Below are 20,798 nucleotides of genomic sequence, written 5' to 3'. Positions count from 1 at the left end.
GGCAGCTTCCGGAGTCGCTCGGCTTGTCCGGAACGCTAAAAAAATAAAGTGGCAGGGCGACTCAGCAGTCCCGAGCCGTGGGATTTGTCGAGGTTTATTCAGAAAAGGTGACTTTATTAGGATTTATACTGCTTTACGGAAATAACCAATAAATAAGACCCTTATTAACAAAATTTGAATAAGACGTAAAATACACTTTTAAATATAAATTCTTCTCAGAAAACACGTTTGGTTTTGTTTCAAAATTCTTTCTGTATTCTGAACAGAAATACAAAAGACATACAGCAAATGTAGTGTTCGAAAAAGATGGTTTCTTATCTATGAAAAAACCTGTAGAAAAGAAAAATTGCCATACCTGTATCATGTAAAATATTGGATAAAAAAAAAGACATTGTAACATTGCAATCCACTGCTCAAGTATTCCAGATGAAGGATTTGCATATATATAAAAATGAAGCAAATCAAAATCATACAAACAAGAATGTCCAGAACAAAAAGGGTTAACAATATGGTTATAACTATCGATCAAAATGCTCTAACATAAAACAAGGGAAGCAGATAGTTTTATGCAATACTTCAGGACACCACAAGGTGGCGCGGGTGAACAAGACAATAAAATCACAGCCCTTAAGGAAAACAAAACCTATGAAAACCCTGGTGATTCGTATCAGATATAGCAGAATAAAGTCAAGTTGTATAAATGACTATTTAAAATAACTTTGGAAAAAAAAGAAGTTAAAACTATATTCTAAGTTTAAGCCCTTTTGTGCAGACTTCATTTAGTTGCATAAATTAGTAGCTAGCATTGTATGAGATGCGCCATAAAGTACTCAGAATGACGATTAGTGTAAGCATACAGATACTAGTGTTCAAAAACACGTCTGTTCTTTTTTGTTTGTTTGTTTTTTTTAGGCCTAATGACAAAGTGTGATTTATGCTGCAGTTTTCACTGAGTCGGGTTAACGTCACGTCGACCATTGCAACAGTCAGGTTTTAGATGTAAAAAATGTACACATCCTGAAGTGAAATAAGGTCTCAGCCTGGTTGTTTAAATCTACTTAAGTACAAATCACTGGTAGGCATCTTAGAAGAAAGAAGATTAAAGACAAAGCAGAAGCCATGCGAAGGTGCACATCCAAACGAGACGTGTTCCAACAGGTGAACTTGGTCAACAGGTTCCTTATACTTCCACATCACTGTGGGAAAGAACAGGATTAGGTAATTTCTCACCGAACCATCATTAGTCATTCACTGGCATTCGGTGACTTCTCAGACACTGTGATAACCTGCATAACGGTGAACCGAAGAATGTGCCGAGTGACACATCTTGCAAATGTAGGAATTGTGAACACTGCCTTTGCTCTCTAATGGAAACGGACCTACTACTGCTCCACGTGTCAAGACGTAGGTAAACTTTCCGTTCAGTGCTTGCTTTGAAATACAAAAGTCAACATGCTTTCAGAGCGATGAGGAAAGAAGAAAAAAAAAAAAGAGAAAGAAAAAAGGCCCATCGGGTGTCATTGTACAAAGGAAGGCCAGAACCGGAACAAAAGGCCTTCTTTTTGGACTATTTTCGGAGCAGGGGCTGCTAAATAAATAAAGGAAGGAAGAAAAACAGCTATCGTGTGAGAGGAAAAGGAAATGTGGCAAGCGCATTAAAGCAAAGCTCCCAAAATAACAGGTCCACAAGGACTGCTTCAACCTCACAGGGATTTCAATATTCAATAAGTTAACACTTGAAAAAAAAACGAGTGTCTGCCATCAAAGCAAAAATGTCAGTATACAAACAGACATAAAAAGGAAAAAAAAACACATACACACACACACTCACACTCTTTGTAGAAAGACTCAATGCAATAAAAAAAACCCAGCTGAGCAACAGCTGGAGTGTGGATAAACACGTGGTTCAGGGTATGGCTTCCCCTCACAGACGAAGGTACGGATATATAATTGTGTAAAGACAAATAAGGCATTTCGACACTAAAATACAGGTGTAGTGTTTGTACAAGCGAAATGAAATATCACGACGATATTCCAGCCAGACGCTGCAGCAGAGTGGAGAAGCCGGCGGCTTGCTGGTAGAGCTCGGTGACGCGGTCCATCATCTCCTGGGTGGCGGTCGCCGACGGGTAGTTTTGTGCTGCACCCTTTGTCGCCACGACGACCGCCTTCAACACCTGGCAGAGCCTCCCTCCGGAAGTGGTGATCTAAAACGGAGGAAGGACACGACGTTTGCTCCGATTCGATTCGGTTCGAGCGGTTTTACAACGGGAAGACTCGGAAGAGCAGGAGCCTACCTTGGCCCGGAGGTCGGCGGAGGTCAGGAGGCGGGACAGAGTGTCCCCGATGAACACCAGCTTGTGCGCGGTCACAATGAGGCTCTTCCCCCTGGCAACGAAGATGCGCGGCGGCTGGTTGCCGTGCACGCTGCTGTCGAGCACGTCGATGGCGTCGGCGAGGCAGGAGAGGTGGGCGAAGCTCTGAGAGGAGTAGAAGGAGAGAAGCTCCGAGTCCTCCAGGGAGAGGGCCACCGGCAGAGGAGGCGAGGGAGTCAGCTGCACGGGGGAAACGCAACCGTGAGGGGTGGAAACGAGAGACATGGAGGAGAAGACTTCAACTCGCTATGACTCGAGAGAGTATTTATACTCTTTCAAGTTTTTCTCATTACTTCTGCAAACTTGAATGCATTTTTTAAGGCTCTATTTTTCATATATTTATGAAGTAGAACAAACATGATGCATAGGGTTTTCAAAGTTTTACAAATAATCTGAGGAGAGTACTGATCAGTAGGCGTGTACCAATAATTTGTGCCCAATTTTGTTAATTTTGGGAGATTGGTCGATACTTTGATGATTTATATTTAGCGACTTGGCGGCTCAGGCTTTTTAAAGATATTGGTGCATCGTTATTGACCAGAGCATTTGAGCAGGACAACAATCTCAAGACATACAGAAACACCTTTAATGAAAAAGTTTAGATCAAAGCACATTTATGTGCTGGTACGGGCAAAATACCAGCACATAAACACGATTGAGAAAGTGGGACAGGACTTGAAAATCAATGTCTCTGGCGCTCTCTGAGGTTGAGCTATTTTACAAATTAGTACAGGCAAAGATTTCAGTCTCTAGACTGCAAACAAACAACAGAGACGCTCTGTAAAATGTGCAATTAAAACAACATGCCACACTTATCAGATTTTCATCAGTGAATATTTTACATTCAGGTATTATATTCCTTCCACTTCACCCGTATATTCTATCCTGTTTTGTTCCATTACATAAAATTCTAATCAAATAAATTAAAGTTTATGGCTTTTACTTGGCAAAATGTGGATAAATTAAGAGCATTCCAGATTTCAATAAATTGTTGGAACACACGATTTAGGGATAAAGCACTGAAGAAATAAAAACAACCCAAATGAGAGTCCAGACTGAGCCACAAAAAAGGCTATTACCATCGTCTTCTTACTCATACCTTTTTCTTGGTCATTTAGTCAACCAAAGTGATGAAAAAAAAAAAGAAATGATTATAACATCTAAAACAACCACAGCAGAGGACACAACAAAAACAAAAAGGCAGCACAGATTCAGATTCGAGTGAGGGAACAGCAGCCTAGAAAATGATTCATGCCTAAACAAGGTCATGTGACACAGTCCCAATAATTTCTCTAAATTATAGCACAAGTACTATTATTTAAGGCACACTCAGTTATTGGGACCTGCCTTAAAGTGTAGGACAACTCCATGGTTTGAAAAGTCGGAGTGAAGCGCACAACTCGGCGCAGTATATCAAAAACAAGAGACGCTGCTGAAGGAAGGACTGTGCTTTCTGTCACTTATTGTCCTACGGCCTCCTTACTATGTGAGGCCAGATTGTTGAGACTCACAAGCGGACTCTTGTTTTTCGTCTGAGCCGCGATGACAAGGGAACCCTGCGAGGAGCAGGAAAAATGCAGACTGCTGCACAGAAGACGTGACTTCAGTTTGGTGCAGCACAACAAGACCTCAGAGTCTGACGCTGGACGCTCAGAGTGACTAATTACGGTTTCTAATGTCTGTGTGTACACTTTCGACAGAGATCGACAGGGCAACGCGAAGCAAAGCGAGTCTTCGCGCGCTGCATTGGGAGGCAAACGGCTACAGCTAGCTGGATTAATGAGTCACAGTGCTTACTAGTAAACAGAGCACACTGTCAACTCCGAGTGAATAAGTGACTTATCCGAGTGGAGCTGCTGTTTGCGCATAAATCATCTGTGACCGCAGGCAGAGGGAGCGTGGTACCGTCATGGGAAAAAAAGACAAAGTGCACTCCAGCTTTAAGGGCTTTACATATCAAGACATAATAAAAAAATCTTCAAATGAATAAAATCTACTCTCAACTGAACAAAGACACAATAGAACCTACATTTTCGAAATGCAAAGAAAAAATAAAGACAGAGTAGAAGAAAACACAAGGAAAAGAAAAGTGCACATCTGCTGCTTCCATAATTTGTTTTTTTTAAAAGGGAAAGTTGTATCCAGGTCTTGCTGATCAGCTGCAGGTGTGAGTGCCTCTATAAAAACTGCAGCGTTGGCAGTTTGTCAACACAGCTCGAAGGTGGAAAGTTGTCAACAGTGACTTCACCAAAGCACCTGTTGCTGGCCATCAATCTGCGAAGAGCTACAACATTTAAAGTCCTTAACTCCCACAGTGAGAAAGTTTTTTTTTTCTCAAGCGGGGAAACACTTGAGACCAATCTTCCACGGACTGCATTTCCCAGGAAATTTATCCCGAGCTCTGACTTTGCTACGCTCCCTCTCTGGATCCGCAGGCCGGAGTTGGCACGTTGAAGTATGACATTAAAAAAAAAAGATTTGCTGAAAGCAGAAAGTTTATTCTTTCTAAAGAATATGACAGAATGACTCCAACATTCCTTCTGGAACAATGTGTTTCTGACAGAAGAGACCAAAGACGATCTTTGGGCATAATGCACCATCCTATCCAAACTAAACAAGCATAAGAGCTCAACGATGCATACCCACCGTCAAGCGCACTAGTGAAGGGGTTATGATTTGAGCTTGTTCCTTTTGGTCATTGAGTCACCTATGAACTCTGCTCCATGTCAAAGTTCTACAGTCAAACATGAGGCCAGCAAAGGGAGTTTGTCCAAAGTGGGTCATGCAACAGGGGACTGACACTAAACATAGCTGCAAATATACAACAGAGGGGCTAAAAAACAACATAATTAATGAATGAATGAGTCAAAGTCTAGACCTAAACATGACTGATATGCAGCGGTGAGAACTCGAGAGAGTTCGCAGTTGACAACTAATTTGCGATATTTCTCTAATTGCCATGACTTAGTGAGGACCAAAAGACGTTTTCAATTTGTAAGACCACAACCGAACCACGGCGTACTTCCTTGTTCCACATGTGGAGGTGATTAACATTGCGGAAATTACTCACCCTTTGCTCTCCGGTGAAAGTTTGTCCGTTCTCAGAGAGGACATCGGGAGGAAGATCTGGTTTACCCTGGCATGGAGAACAGAGAACCGTCAGTGGTGACCGTGAATACTTCTTCGCTCATAAACAGTGACCGTTGGACCGACCTGCAGTTTGACATATCCAACACTGTCTCCTGAAGGAACCGGGGCAGGGATTGGGGTCAAGCCAATCCCTGCGTACTCGTTGCTGGGGTCCTCTTCTCCGTTAACGGGGCCCATCGTTAGGGTGACGCAGGCCGGAGATGGAGGCAAAGGAAACATAGGTTGAGGGGTGGGAGGAAGGGGCCGTTCTTGGATCCAGCTGCCTTTACGAGAACCCATTCCACCGCCGCATGACTTCCCATCAGGCACTGGGAGCGCTGGCAAGGGTCTGCGAGACAGAGATTCCTGGGAAGACAGACGAGGTCGCCCTTGAGCCTGCAGGAGGAGGGCGGACTCCTCTAGAGAGCGCTGGACCAGCGATAAGAGCCCCTCGTTTGGAGGAGCGTTCCCGATGGCGGACAACGCTGGAAGCACGTCCGAAAGCCGAACCCAGGCTTGCTGGAGAGGCGGCGGAGGGTCACCTGCGTGGCTGGCCTTCCAGGTGGACAGGATCTCAGCCAGAGACGTAGCCAGGTCCCGCGAGGACAGGGACGAGGCGGTGCCCAGCAGCGAGTGGACAAGATTCGACAGCGAAGCTTTCCACTGGACGTCGCCAGAGCCGTTGCTGGAAACAGAGTGGCGGCGAGTGGAGGCAGAGGAGGAGGACGAGCACGAATGGGGAAGCACTTCAATGGTCAGGGAGGGCATGTCGTAGATCCCACAGTCGACCTCAGTGGAGTCTTGTTTATGATCTCCGCCGCTGGCTCGTTTGTCGGGTCCTGGGACAAAACAGACCTGTCCAATGTGCGAAATGTCCTCAGTGGGGAGGCTGCCGGTGGACTCAGCCAGCACCAGAGGGACACCTGGAAGAGTGGGGACACTGTAGACTTCGTCCTCGTCTTCTTCAGGCTTTATGTCTGCCGCGGGTTTCATCAGAGTGATTGTGGGGACGTCATAGACCTACAAGTGGCGAAAACAACACATTTTCACCAAATTCATATTCCTTTGACTTTGTAGCTGTGGAAATGAGGAAAAGCTAAATGAAAATTCTCGGAGAATATGATAGGATGATGTTTTCTCTCAAACAATATGCATTTGAGAACTTCTTACCAACACCACTAAGAAAATAAATCTGCTGGTGAGAAAAATATATAAAAGAAAGCAGCAGCAATCTGGTTATATAAGTGTGAACACCCTCAATCTAAAACTTTAATAGGAGTCTATCTGCAGGCCACGTCCCCACTTGGCAATATTTCCCCACTACGCCCTGCAAGCATCCCCTAAATCTATCAGACTCTGCAGCTATCTCTTGCCGCAGCCTCTTCACAAGACTCCTTAGATTTTGTGTCAAATTCAGATCTGGATCGTTGTCGGGTTGTTCTGAAACTTTTCTCCTGGTGAGGTCATTCTGGTGTTGATTATTGTCTTGTTATCCAAGCAGATACCTGAATGCTCATAGTCAAAACTGAGTTGTATCCATTTGAGGAAAAGTTGCCCCATTAGTATGTTTGTTAGTGTTATTCCAGAGACAAACAGACAGAAAGGTTTAAGTTTTGTTATCTGACCATAACACATTAATCCACATTGTTTTGGACGGTTTTAGCCACATAAGCCTGGATGTCCGGACATATGGAGAAGAGAGGTGATTGCTGTCAGGTGTGAAACACAGCCAACACTTACAAGATGTTCCTGGTTGCTCCTGGTTAAAAAACTGTTTCCAATTGACGTGAGCGGGTCTTTATTTATCACCGGTCAGCAGATACTTTGAACAATGAGCTCCTTTAAGCTTACATAACCTGTCTGCACACCATGGGTTTGACAAAAGGATACAAGACAGTGCTGAACTTCATTTCAGGTTAACCAGATGCATTATACCCGAGGGCAGCTGTGAACTCAGGAAGGTTGAGAGATAAAATAAAATCAAAAAGTGCTTCAACAAAGTGTTAGCTTAAGTGGACGCATATTTATGCAATCAAATAATTGGGTTTTTTAGAGGGGGGGGGGGGTTTACCTTTTTCCCTCCCAACAGATTTTGGCGTTTTTAGTTGAGTTGTACGAGAACACAACCATGAGAAGTGGAAAACTTTTAGAATATTGCTATTTTAATTTACTTCATAAAAACTCGCCCTAACTGCACTTTTAGATGGAGTCTGTGCCGTTTAAATTAGTAAAATACTGCACTTTTGATTATCAAAAAGTCTAGAATAAAATTGAAATGAGCAAAAAAAAAAAAAGAAAATCACACAAAGATCAGCAAATATATACAACATTTGGAATTACTGACCTATTTAATTATTGTCCACTCACTTTTGTACACCCAATAACAGCAAGAAACTGTATCTGCAATTACATTTGGGACCAGGGAGGATCGGGACAAAAGGGAAAAAAACAGTCCAACAGCTGGCACACATTCTGAGCTAAGATTAAAGGGGAGGCCACTGTGGTCAGGGTGGTGGTAGTGCTGGTGGTGGGACAACCGTAGAATGGCCCTCACACATGGGTGTGACTGGGAGAAAATAGTAACAACATTTGGACTGGATAGACAGGCTTCCCCAGCCGACAGAGACAGGTGTGGCCCCGCCTTGGAGGGGGGCAGGGAGGCAGACTAATGGTGGTATGTGGGAAGAAATAGTGACGGGGTATGTGATAGTTATCTCTCGCATTCACGACCCACTGCGCTTGTACAGACATGAATTCCAGAGTAATACCACAGCTTGCAGTAATTTCTAAACTAATGACTGCAACGAATGTCACAAAACTATCAGGATTACGTATACAGCACAGTTGCATTTGTAGCCCCTGTAAAACACAGCCGATCGAAGCAATTCCTTCACGAACCTTTTCCAAGCTAGTTAGATTGTTGTTCTAAATCAAAAGAAAAGTGGCAAAGTTATAGGAAGACCCTAAAATTGAGAGTAGCCCAGTTTTATACAACATTTTCTACAGTTTTTTTTTTTTAGGATTGAACAGGACCTGATCACTTATGTTGTGATCTCGAGTCTGGTAACGATTCAAAAAGGTTAGTTGTTGGGATGCACCGATCTGTCAGAGTCCGGGACTGGAATCAGATGATTTTTTTTTATACCTCAATTAACCAGAATATATTAAAAAAGAAACTGAAAATGCCAGGTAAGGTTTAGAAGGAAACTGGTATTTGCTGATAAATAACCTAATCGGTACATCACAAATTTCTTGACGTCATACAGTTGGAAAGTCACAAAATAACTGGCATTTCCTCATTTCTGGTGCAAACAGGTGTTAGCCGTGCAGGGCAATCACATATTTTTCTCAAGTCTATGCATTTAAAACACAGAAGGAACTTGCTCACACATAGAGATTGCACAATACTAAAATTGCTATTAAATAAAACAGAAAAAAAAATAAGACGTGCAAATAAATAACTTACTCCTGCGACATTGACAATGTTTTCCATAAGTGGCAGCCATATTTAATCTGAACTCTGAGCTGTGGAGGAGCTCTGGCTTTCCACTTCAGAATTTTAAGTAATTACAGAAAGTATCAAATGTCTCTTTGGGGTTACTGTTGGATAAATGGCAAATAAAATTGAGGAATCATTGCTTTTTGAGGGTAGTTTGGTGGACAGTTTAAAACTTGGTTAAGGTTTCCTTAAGGTGTAGACTGGACTCAGATTCTCAGTAAAAACCAGGATTTTATGGTATAATGTTATTCACAATTGCTTAACATATTGTTAAATCATATTTTATCTGAATATATGCCTCACAATTACATGTACTGAAATAAAAAATAAAATAAAAAACAGCAAAGTTTGTCTGTTTTAGTGTAGCAGCTTTCTTTCAGTTCACTCATTTGCAGTGTGTAGCAACAGGTAGGGAAGGGGCTGAGTTCTCAATGCAGCTTTAGAAACTTCCAGCATCTAACTGTTTTACTCTGGGATCTCACTAAAATAACTTAAAACCATGAGATGATAGAAAAATTGGCTTCTACTTCCCATTAATGGCCGTTGGGGTACTTTACAGTTTATAGGTAAGGGTGAGGATTATTAATGGAATTTAACTGAAGATTTTAAATGCATTTTCGGATTCTTTAAAAACATTGAACTCAAAGCTATTTCACGTCTTTTAAGTCACATACCAGAAATTAAATGCTTGCTTTACCTCTGTCTCAGGGTCAGCTTGTGATTGGACGCTGCGCGGGGTGTCATAAATGCCATCGACATCCTCTACGCAAGTAGATTGGATCGGCTGCTGCCACCTGCCACTTGGAGGGGTGTCATACACCTAAACATGGCAGCAGAGGACAACATCAAGCTATGACTGTACATCTGTATAAGATCATTCATCATAAAAACTGACGTAAGGTATAAAAGTAAGTTTAAAGACATGCACACCATACCTGGTCATCTGCAGCATCCAAGTAATCCTGCTTTTCTCCAGTTTTATTCGGCACTCCGCCGCTTCTATCCAGGCCGTTGCTCATCTTTTCTCCATTACCCTGGGGAGTTCTGATTTGCTTGTCCTCTGGTTGCGGCTGGCCCGCGGGACTTGCCTGAGCCGTCGGTTTGGGGAAGGAGGCGACCAACTGAGGCGATGCTTGCTGTGCTTCTTTCCTGGTGACCCCTCTGACAGGAGGGGCTGGTGGAGGAGGTTTGCGGGCAAAGTTTGGTGATCCCGGAGCCCTCACTTGCCCTGCTCTGATTGAAAAAGGGGAACCCCGGTGACTAGCCGCACCGGGTTTGCCCCTTCCAGCTGCAGAGTTTGGGGGAAGACCCTTGAGCAAGGGTCGGGGAGATGCTTGGGGTGGGGTTAGCGAAGATGGGTGTTGGTGAGCCAGAACTGTGGCGGGTGGCCGATGTAGGTTTGACCCGACAGGGGTAGGCGTTTGGTAGACTCCAGGTGTGTCCTGACTTGCTTTGGGCTGTGGTGTAACACTGATTCCAGAGGTGCCGTTAGCGCAGAGAGTACTGCTCACACCACCACCTGTTGGGGACTGGTAAACATCATCACTTGCAAGCGGCGTCCCTTTGGGCACCAAGTAACAGTCGTCTGAATGTCCTACTGTTGGCTTGTCTCTCGGAACAAGATAGGTAGTGTCTTCTGGTTCATCGGTAGCCCTTGGGACGCCACTGGGAGAAAGGTAAACAGATTCTGAAGCCAACAAAACTCCAGGCTGCCTGGCATGCGGAGCTACAGAAGGCATGGGACTTAGTGGCTTCTGGTAAAGAGTTCCAGACATTTCTGAACCACGCCCCCTTAAAGACGGAGATCGTGGCCGTCCTGTCACACCAATATCCCAGTCCGGTCTGGGGCGAGTGCCAGAACTCGAGTGTGAGCGCGGCCGGCCGGCCTCCACTCTGCGTAGCTCTCCAGTCCGAGTCGCGACTCCCCCGCCTCGACCTTCGCCTGTGGCAGACGGCGACAGGTATACTCCGTCAGCAACGTCCATGCTTCCGCCGACAGCAGTCCGAACCAAAGGAAGGCCAGGGGATAGGTACACAGAGTCTTCCTTCAGTCCGGGACCAGCCTCAGAGCCCGGCGGCGGAGCAGTCTCCAAAATTCTGAGGCGGTTGGCGGGAACAATGCCCTGTTTGCCATGCAGGGAGCACTGCCACCAGCCTGGCCCGCCGGTCTTCTCTTGATCCAGAACCATCAAGATGTCGCCCTTTCGGAAAGCCAGCTCCTCAGGGCTTTCTGCTGTGTTGTCATACAGGGCTTTAGCCAAAACCGTCTAGAAAAAGAGGAGGAATGACAGTGGAGACTTTGAATACTTACTAATTCACTAATAAAACGCCAACTAGAATATGAAAGAGAGCTGTAGTCTGCAGTGTACGGTTACACCTGTTTGTCCTGTCTCACGTGTTTACACAACAAGCGGTAGTGAGCAGTAGTTGATTATGTCACCATATTTTGCTTGTTTCATACCTGACTTTTAAGAGAGTACAGAGTGCATTTATTACCTTGCATAACCATTAATATTTGTTTGTATTCCTTCGATCTCTGCTGTAAGGAAACGTTGCTATTTGAGTCCAGATTGAAACTTCTTTTGTTGTGATCTGGGGTTATAATCTCTCAGAATTCATATGAATCCCAACTACAATCTACAGGCTAATTAAGGCAAATGAAATATATTCAATGTAAATATAAAAAGTGTATGATAAGTTATCAGCATGAGAGATGTACCAAGAAATTGGTAACCAAAGTTTTTTCGTTTTTTTGATTTTGTTTGCTTGTTTGCAGAGTTAGACATTTCATGGGAACAAAAAATAGCCGTCAATTTGCATCTGTCTTGGGAACATTTGGTCATATTGATGAAGGAAAGAATTGACTTGGAGCCAAGTGTTGTGGGTAAAAACATTTGTCTGTTGGAATCTCAGAGCGAATTCACACAACATACTTAAACCACACTAATTGCCAACAGAAGTGTCTGAATACGGTTCAAAAGGTCAATCCCAAATCTCTTTGACCTCGTTTTAAATTAGTGATAATTATTTAATTATAAGTGGAGAAATAACCCAGAGTCATATTGACATGGTACTGCCAAGTCAGAAAAAGTTTGTTGATTGTTTAGAGCGGTTAAATGGGGAGAAATGACACTGAATAGTGAAGAATTCAGAACATCTGAATGAAAAGGGAGGATAGTTGGTGGACCACAAAGCACAGCAATACACACACACACACACACACACACACACACACACACACACACACACACACACACACACACACACACACAGAAAATCCAAATCTCAAAATCCCCAGCTGGGTTAGTAATGATGGCCAAAAGAGAACGAGGGGAAGCAGTCGGAGGTGGATCAATGATCAAATGGACACGGGAGCTTAATGTTAATGAGCAAGATGAGAGGGAGGGGGAGGGGATGAGAGGCACATCTGTCCCTGGCTGTTTAGGGTTTAATTGCCAACCCAAAGCCAGAGAGTCAGACCCCCTTTCATTTTCTAAACCAAACCCCCATCAGGGACAGAGAGGCTCCAATGAGCCATGAGGGAGCTGCCCTCCCTCCCTCAAAATAGTAATGGAGGCAATAAGGATCCCCATAAAAAAAATATAGTGAAAATCTACAACAGCTAAAAAGTGGCCATCATGTTTCAGCTTATGTCAGTCATTTATAATCTCATCTGTCCACCTCAGAAAGATTGGCTTTTTTTTTTTTATAAATCCATGCACATAGAAAGGAAAGACGTGTACTTACAGAGACAGACATAACTCCAAACTCATTAGATATTTCTCTGAGAAACTGTGAAACTTAAGTGCTCCGATCGCTCAGCCCATCCGTGCAGATCAGATCAGATCTGCAGTGATTTTTGTCGGATGTGTTGACGGGCAGCAGCAGGGAGACTGTCTGCCGAGGCACAGCTGGCTCTGGACGGGACTCATCTCAGTGGTGTGGCTGCCTCGACGTCCCCCGTCTTCGCGCGGATCCTGTAATCCAGGTGGAAACGACGTTCACGCTTTGATGAGATACAACAACTGAACACCAAACCGGTCCATCCGCCTAAAGTCATGCATCATCCATATGCAATACGACGTGCGACGAGCGATTGTCGTTACGTTACGGTAATACCACCCTAATGGATTGCATTTCAAAGCAAATGGTGCACGTTAAAATGGTCATCTAGCACGTTAACAGCTGGCGCGCGCGTGTGTGTGCGACATTCAAAAATAATTGTTAATTCGTGTAATTATGAGCTGATAAGACGGCAACGAGCCGTGGCGAGGCCTAGCTTTAAACACTAACCGACTGGATTACACTCTCTAACGCTGGTTATCCATATCGCCCCTTGCTGCTAAGGCTCAATTCAAAACAATAGTCCTGGAGCGTAGCATGAAATCCCAGCTGTTACCAGTCTAATCGGCGCTAGAGCGCAAAGCCGTCGGTTTAAAATAAAAGCAAATACCTGGCTTCTGTCTTATCGTGGATAAACTTCCCATCGACGTAACGCTTTCAGGGAGATAAGTGAGGAATCGCTTCTTTCCAGGCGTGAAAATCTTTGGCCATTGAGGTTCGATCACACAAACGTCGGAGAGCAGACGACGCATGGGCGTCAGAGTCGTAGGTCAACGTCGCCGCCATATTGTGAGTGGCTTTATTTTGGACTCGCAAGCAAAACTGCTCAGATTGTTTAGTCACGTGAATTTTTGTTCATGTTACATTTCTATCATAATAATTTTGATGTATTCATAAATTACATTTATTTCAGGAATAGAATTCAAAAGACTAAATTATTATATAGATTTATTGCACAAAATGATGTGTTTTTGTGAACGTGCATGAAAGTTTGATTTATCTGTCACTTTGCCTCTGGTTCTTCTGAATTTTCTCACTGAGGAGCAATACAGGTAGTTTCCATTTTTATTCTGTCTATTCTATTTCAAGCATTAAGGTCAGCACATAGGAGTATGAGTGTTGACCTTACCTCAACGCTAAGGTTGAGGTAAGGTCCGAGTTACCTCAGAAATAGGTAACTAAAATCTTTGCAGGTCCCACACATTCTGGACACATTTAAGTTTTTACCTTCAGGTAGGCATGGCAGAGTGATATTTGCAAAAACAAAACAGTGTTTTTCTCCAGGCTGTCTCTCTGGTTTACATTAAATGGTGGAATTTCTTGTTTTTTCAAATTTGGCAAATAAAGCTGATTTATACATTTCTCTCATTTCTGTTCATTTTGATGGAAAATGTTTGGAACTTTAGAAAGCAAAAGAAAAAAAGTAGTTTCTTAGAAAATCATAAGCCAAATGAAAAATAATGTTTAAAACAGAGATGTAACAATCAAGAGAGACTGCTGACTTAACAGCTAACCAACAAAAGTCATTGACACCGTCCATATGTGACACAAAAATTTAATGATCAATGACACTGGTTGTTTAAAGACTGCAGTTTCCAAGCTTGTTAGTGGAAGGTTGAAGAAAAAGGTGCACAAGTGAAAGGGATATCTACAGTTTTCAGAGGATTGTGAAACAAAACTCATTCAAAGGTTTGATTAGCTACATTAATCTTCAAAGTTAACAGACACTTGACATAAATCACTTAACTTTAAAATATGTTTTCCCTTGTGATTTAAAGTATTGAATTCACTAAACATTTCCCTAACATAATCATTCAGGAACAAGGTCTGCAGGTCTTTACATGGTTTTGACATTTTGTATGTGATTAAGATAAGACCTTCATAACTTGGACAGTGTTGCGATACTAGACCATTTACAACTGAGGAAAAACTACACTATTAGGCACTTAAATAAGATCTTTATGGTTAGACACTAGCTCTTTGTCATCCCTACGTTTATCCTAAAAATCTAAGTAATTCATTATTTATTAATATTAGTAGAAAAATAAGAATAATATATTCTTAACACCTAAAGCTAGTCTAGCCTTTATATCTTAAGTAGTACTTTTGAGCTAAACAAATCTGGAAAAACTGAATGTGTTTTAGCTAAAAAGACTAAAATTATATTTCATTAAATTATTTTGTATATATTAAGAAGTAAATTAATCTACAATAAAAAAATGATTTCACATTATTGTGTATGACAACTATATTTGTTCAAAGTAGTTTATAATAAATGTTAGTGCCTTTGTTATGTTGAAAACCACGTTTTATAGTAATAATCCTCCTGGTTCACATGCCACTCACAAGATGGCAGACGAGCTCACTTTCTACTGTGCAGTGAAATCAAAAATATTTTTTGTTAGGGAGACGTGCCTCTCGGCCTCTTTCGGTGGTTCGAATACATTACTTCGTAATTCGTAATATATATATCGATGGGTTCGGATGCTCCCCTGAACTGTAAGGGAAACCTGTCTTGTTGGCATTTAGTCCAATCCTTTCTCACTGAAACCTGGCTTCTATCCGCACTGTTAGCTGCACCTCTTTCTGTGATTGGCTGATGTTTTGTGGGTGCGTTCAGGGGCGTCGATTTCAACTGTTAATCAGAGAACTAATTTCCCCCAAGTAGTCAAAACGTAGACACGTAACGTTATTAGTAAGTCACGAACCTAACAGTACACAGTTATTCTACCAACTGATGCTATTATCACATGTCACACATTTAAAAGTTGTCAAATGAAAACGAGGCGCTTGTTTGAGGCTTTTATTTTGATAGCGGTACCTGTATCCGGAATACAGTAGATGTAGCAAGAGTCAAAGGTCCTCTCGTCAGAGTTTGCCTGAGTTTTTGTGTTTTATCAAACGTTCCACCTTTGCGACTTCGTCCGTTACAGTTTGCATGTCCTTCTTGGTGAGATAAACTTCTTTCTGGCGCTAAAACCTCAGTATTCCTTCGCTGGCCGTAAAGTTATCATTGAACCTCGATCAGATATTTCATTATTTACATTGCTGGTTTAGTATGAGTCTTAACGGTGTCAGTTTGCGTAATGTACAATTGGAATTCTGTGTCATCCACCTTTCATACCCCTGAATCCCGCCTAACAACAAGTCCAATCAGAGTCCCTGACCTTTACCCTCGTGAACTAGTCTGTGCATGAAGTAACCTTGCTGCTCCGTGTCGCAGGTGATGTTTCGGGGTTTATCCAGGTTTCTGAGGACCAACCCGGTGTCTGTCCAGAGAAGAATGTCTCATAGCAGTCTGGATGGGAAAGTAGCTATTGTGACAGCCTCCACCGATGGGTGAGAATGACTGAACTGTTTGTAGAGCTCTTGGTGTCTGGAACAGCTTTAGCAGAAACCGAGGACGTGACTGTGGTCTGCTTTTCTAAGAAAATGGATTTCCAAAACAAGAAGAGAAAAGAAAATGTAGTTTCTCAGTTCCGATATGTTGCCAATGTGTAAATAAATGTTTCAACGATGATGTTTCGAATGATAGATGTTGACTTCCAGTACCTTGCAAATATTTTTCTACCCCTTATACGTTTTGACATGTTGCCACAATTGAACCTAAAATCTAAAATGCGCTTTATTGGGACTTTTTTTTATTTTGTGATAGACCAACCTGTAAGTGTTAGTTTTTAAGTCTTGCCACACATTCTCCATTTAATTTAGCGCTGGACTTTGACTGGGACCTTTTAACACGTGAATGCTGAGCACCAATGAGCATCTAACTGTTTCAATTTTAGGCTTTAAAAATGTAATAAGAGAGCCTAAATTCCCCTACAAGGCCTAAAATTACCTTTATTTAGGTCTTAAATTAGTATATTAGTTTATTTATTCTTTCTTCCTGGCATTTGCTTATTGTTGGTTATGTGGGAAAATTATATCAAAACACCATTATATCCAACCGGCTCCTGGACAAAGTGCAATATTTTAAATTTATTTATGTTATTTTGGAGAATTTGCTTTGGCCTTTACTAAATTGAAGTTACTGAAACTTGCAGAAACCATGTTTGCCATCTTGTATTGCCTTAAACCAGCTTGCATGTTGCTGCCACCACCACGTTTCCCTAAGGGAATCGGGTGAGAAGAGGTGCAGAGTGGTGCTTACACTTCGATTAAATACCATAGTTGGTTTATTTGACGTTGTGAGATTGAATACAAATCTGTACTGTATGGTTTTTGTGCATTTTTACTTGCATCCTGCTTTTTGTTGGCCTACTACGTAAAATCCCAACAAACCACGTTGAAGTTTGCGGTTGCTGTTGAGATAAGACGGGTCTGGAAAGTTTTGCCAGGCTTTGTTCATTCGTGATAAGGCTCCGTTTTTTCCTCTTTCGCCTCAGAATCGGCCTGGCTGCAGCTCAGGCTCTGGGAAAGAGAGGGGCCCATGTGGTCGTCAGCAGCCGGCGGCAGGCCAACGTGGACAAGGCTGTGGCTTTGCTGAAGAGCCAGAGCATCCGAGTAACTGGAACCACATGTAATGTAGGCAAAGGAGAGGACAGGGAGAAGCTGGTCCAACTGGTGAGTGGTAAAATATGTGGAAATAATGCAGGTCTTCTGCGAAAACTAGTTAAAAAACAAAAACTGAATCGGAGGTATCGGAGGTTTACCCCCAGTCAATGGAAAATCCGACTAAACTCCTGGGTAATAACTGCGTTATTTTTCCAGGCAAACCTCAGACATTTCCTTTTGCCGCAGTGCAGCAGACCTGTAGAAGGTTCTGCTCAGGAGGGATTTGAAACCCACTCCTCCTCGCCGAGCTTCAGCTGAGCCCCTTTCTTTCAGAGTCCGACGCGGACGACTCTGGTGAAGTCGTTCCAAGGGGGCCTCAGTCTGTCTGGGGGTGTTGGGGGGGCGAGGGGGGAACATTTTCTCTGCCTGAAGACATTCAGATGGTTTGCGCTGATGTTTTTGTTGTTGTTAGAGGTGCTCTCCAGCTTCACTTCACTTCATATTTGAGGCTCTTATTATTATTATTATTATTCCTGGAGACCAACAATCTTCCCAAGTACTTCAATCTTAATCTCGACAGCCCGTAAACTTTTCCACTGCAGAGATAAGTTTTGAGGTACATCTCAGAAAACCACAAGCATGCAGCTCTGCTTGACTTGGAGGATACCTGACTGCTGTGTGAGGTGCCTCCATGGAAATCATGCCCTTATAAATGATTGTACATATGGTAGTCCCATAAACAGCCAGTTCTTTAACTCCTGCTTTGAGCGTCCTTTGTTTCCTGCCTCCGTCTAATGTGTCGTGCCGTCGGACAGTCTGTCTGCAAAGCAATAATCGTTTCATCCCTTTAAAATGAACCTTTAATAGTTTCCAAACTTGTGTAAATCTGCAAATTGACTTTTCGAGTTTACTTTTTTTCTTTTTTTGTGAACTGCACCGGGGTTTTAAATGTGTTTTGTATTATTTGAGGCCTATGTCTCGTTGATTTAATATGCTACGCTGCAGTTTAACTCCTCACTTTGTGTTGCACTTAGACTGTGGACCAGTGTGGGGGCATTGACATCCTGGTGTCCAACGCAGCGGTCAACCCGTTCTTTGGAAACATCTTGGACTCCACAGAGGACGTGTGGGACAAGGTAAAGGCCACGACTACGAAGCTTCAGGACTCATTCTCTTTAACATAAATGTTTATCTTTAACATGAATGTCAGTGAAAGCCAGTGAAAGTTGAGTGGTATGGATGCTTTTGCAAAATATCAAATATCAAGTTAAACAAAAAACTTCTGTTTCCCACTTTTTTTTTGTCTACCGAAACTGTAAAAAAACCCATATATTTGTATCATTCTTGTTTCTTTTTAGATTCTGTCTGTAAATGTAAAAGCTGCCTTCCTCCTGACGAAGCTAGTGGTGCCTCATATGGAGAAGAGAGGGTGAGGATGGCACTGGTAGGAAAAGAAGAGCCAACAATGAAACTCTTAGTTGTGCTTTCAATGGTTCCGAATTTCTCTTTCAGAGGTGGAAACGTGATATTTGTGTCTTCTGTGGGTGGATACCAACCAATGCAGGTGAGGTTCTCAATTAAGATTTTTCCCATTTAGCTTCACTTACAGTAATATGTGCTGGTTTCAGAAAGTCAAATTTAAGACTTTTGAAGACCTTTTTAATGCCACCTTGAATGAAATTTAAGACTGAAAAAAAAAACATATATGGGATAGTTGGAGGAACTTTACATGATAGTCAAGCATAGCAAAAAACTAGCTTTCCTAGTCACTGTTGATACTCCAGTGTCTTCTGGGTTCAGTAGAACGGTCCTGCTGTGTCTCTCTGCAGGGCCTGGGCCCCTACTGTGTGAGTAAGACGGCCCTGCTGGGTCTAACCAGGGCGCTGGCTCCTGAGCTGGCTCACAGTAACATCAGGGTGAACTGCGTGGCCCCTGGAATCATCAAAACCCGCTTCAGTTCTGCAGTAAGGACATCAACGCTTCACGGATCTTCAGGTCTGTTGTGTTCCTGATTACCGTATGAGACTGTGATTGTTTTTTTTTTCTCTTGTTCCAGTTGTGGGAAAACAAAGACATTGTGGATGAGTTGAAAAAGCAGCTCAGCATTAAGAGGTGACGTTTAGTTTAACTCGTTGTGGTTGAGCTGCTGAATCTGTGGAATAATTGTGTTTATCTGCGGCTTCAGGATTGGAGAACCTGAAGAGATCGGAGGAACGATCGCTTTCCTGTGCTCTGATGACGCTTCCTACATCACAGGAGAGACCGTCACGGTGACGGGAGGGATGAGCTGTCGACTCTGAACCCCGTCTAATTTCAGACCCATTTATGATTTTTTTCAAATTTTATCCTTGTCCAATTTTTCCATCATATACTTTGGCCTTCCTACTGGATCTGTACATAAGTCATCATTGATAAGAAAGCTAATATAGATGAGATATTTTATAACAAGATACCATTCTGCAATTATAACTCATGTCTTTTGATAGGCCTGTCATGATAACAAATTTTTCTGAGCGATTGTCTAAAAAATTATTGCAATAAACGATATTGTTTCAAGACCTTTTGACACCGATTTAATGGAAATGACGTAATACTTCATGCAATTTCCTGCCATAGATACACACTTTATTTAAAAAAAAAACACACATAACACTGAAACTGATCAACTAAATAAACAAAATAACCAAAAACAAAAAGGATTCAGTCTCCATTAACAAAAAACTTACTTGAATAAAAACTGATCAACATAAAGCCAAAGTGGAAATAAATACTGCATTCAACCAAAAGAGTGCAGATAAAGTCTGTATACTATATTGCCCTTCCTTAATCACTAGATTTAAATAGAGAAGATGGGCACATCTGACTACCTAATGCAATAGTTCATGCCACACGATTTTTTGCCCCCATTTTCCCCTTATGACAATCTTAGATCGTTGTCGCTGGTGATTTCGTAACCGATCATCCTGCAGTGTGTGGTGTGTTAGGTTTTAATGATTTTCATTCAGTCAGGACTTTACGCTGACTAGTCACATGCGTCACAGGTAGATTCTAGAAAAGCATTGATTAATGCCTGATTTTAAAATTATGCATTAATCTGATTAACTGGACTTGTAGCCATTATTTTGTGCCCATGTGGCTGGACACCACACAGCACGATCGAACCATTATACCTAGGATTTCTGTCGGCTAATATGTGGTCTGGTTTTGAAAATGGGCCGACAACTCGTGTCATGTGCGCTGGACATTACACTAATGAAATGAGGAAGGGAGGGTCAGTGGAGAGCACCGGAGTTGAGCCTTTTTTCATTCAGTATCAACAAAAAGAATAAAAGGAAGGAAGAGACGATAAAGCTGATAATTAAAATGAGATTGATAGGTTTAATTTATCATGCAATTAATTGATTTGTTTATTGTGACAGGCCTGCAAATAAATTTGAATAAAAGATTCATAATTACTT

General features: G+C 42.3%; 2 protein-coding genes across 3 annotated transcripts; one reads left to right on the top strand and one right to left on the bottom strand.

Moving 5' to 3' along the window:
• Window positions 1-78: 78 nt before the first annotated feature.
• On the bottom strand, window positions 79-12,840 carry efs (embryonal Fyn-associated substrate). Its single transcript, XM_008427998.2, has 7 exons — window positions 12,751-12,840; window positions 9,939-11,270; window positions 9,701-9,823; window positions 5,589-6,524; window positions 5,446-5,511; window positions 2,298-2,555; window positions 79-2,207 (listed from the first exon to the last, which is right to left on the bottom strand). Exons 1-7 carry the CDS (start codon window positions 12,760-12,762, stop codon window positions 2,022-2,024), a joined length of 2,913 nt encoding a protein of 970 aa, XP_008426220.1. The 5' UTR covers window positions 12,763-12,840; the 3' UTR covers window positions 79-2,021.
• A 158-nt stretch (window positions 12,841-12,998) lies between these two features.
• On the top strand, window positions 12,999-19,898 carry dhrs4 (dehydrogenase/reductase (SDR family) member 4). Of its 2 annotated transcripts, none has more exons than XM_008427999.2 (9): window positions 12,999-13,115; window positions 16,070-16,185; window positions 17,232-17,409; window positions 18,375-18,476; window positions 18,699-18,769; window positions 18,853-18,904; window positions 19,170-19,304; window positions 19,397-19,452; window positions 19,526-19,898. In XM_008427999.2, exons 1-9 carry the CDS (start codon window positions 13,062-13,064, stop codon window positions 19,638-19,640), a joined length of 879 nt encoding a protein of 292 aa, XP_008426221.1. In that variant the 5' UTR covers window positions 12,999-13,061; the 3' UTR covers window positions 19,641-19,898. The 2 variants fall into 2 exon arrangements, with proteins under 2 accessions (XP_008426221.1, XP_008426222.1); XM_008428000.2 differs by lacking the exon at window positions 12,999-13,115 and adding an exon at window positions 15,651-15,796.
• The last annotated feature ends 900 nt before the right edge of the window (window positions 19,899-20,798 follow it).

This window comes from Poecilia reticulata, linkage group LG14 (assembly GCF_000633615.1).
Source record: "Poecilia reticulata strain Guanapo linkage group LG14, Guppy_female_1.0+MT, whole genome shotgun sequence".
Lineage (NCBI taxonomy): Eukaryota > Metazoa > Chordata > Actinopteri > Cyprinodontiformes > Poeciliidae > Poecilia > Poecilia reticulata.
Note: the sequence above shows the minus strand (reverse complement) of the source record. Positions and strands in the feature narration are given on the sequence as shown.

What these genes read in the sequence shown, in the direction of transcription:
- efs (XM_008427998.2), bottom strand. An exon ending in TGGATGCTGCAGATGACCAG is followed by an intron (nt 9,824 to 9,938) that starts GTATGGTGTGCA and finishes TGCCATGTTTAG; the next exon opens with GTGTATGACACCCCTCCAAG. An exon ending in TTGGATATGTCAAACTGCAG is followed by an intron (nt 5,512 to 5,588) that starts GTCGGTCCAACG and finishes TCTCCATGCCAG; the next exon opens with GGTAAACCAGATCTTCCTCC.
- dhrs4 (XM_008427999.2), top strand. Translation starts at nt 13,062, where the DNA reads ATGCATCATCCATATGCAATACGACGTGCGACGAGCGATTGTCGTTAC. An exon ending in GTGGATACCAACCAATGCAG is followed by an intron (nt 18,905 to 19,169) that starts GTGAGGTTCTCA and finishes GTCTCTCTGCAG; the next exon opens with GGCCTGGGCCCCTACTGTGT. An exon ending in AAGCAGCTCAGCATTAAGAG is followed by an intron (nt 19,453 to 19,525) that starts GTGACGTTTAGT and finishes CTGCGGCTTCAG; the next exon opens with GATTGGAGAACCTGAAGAGA.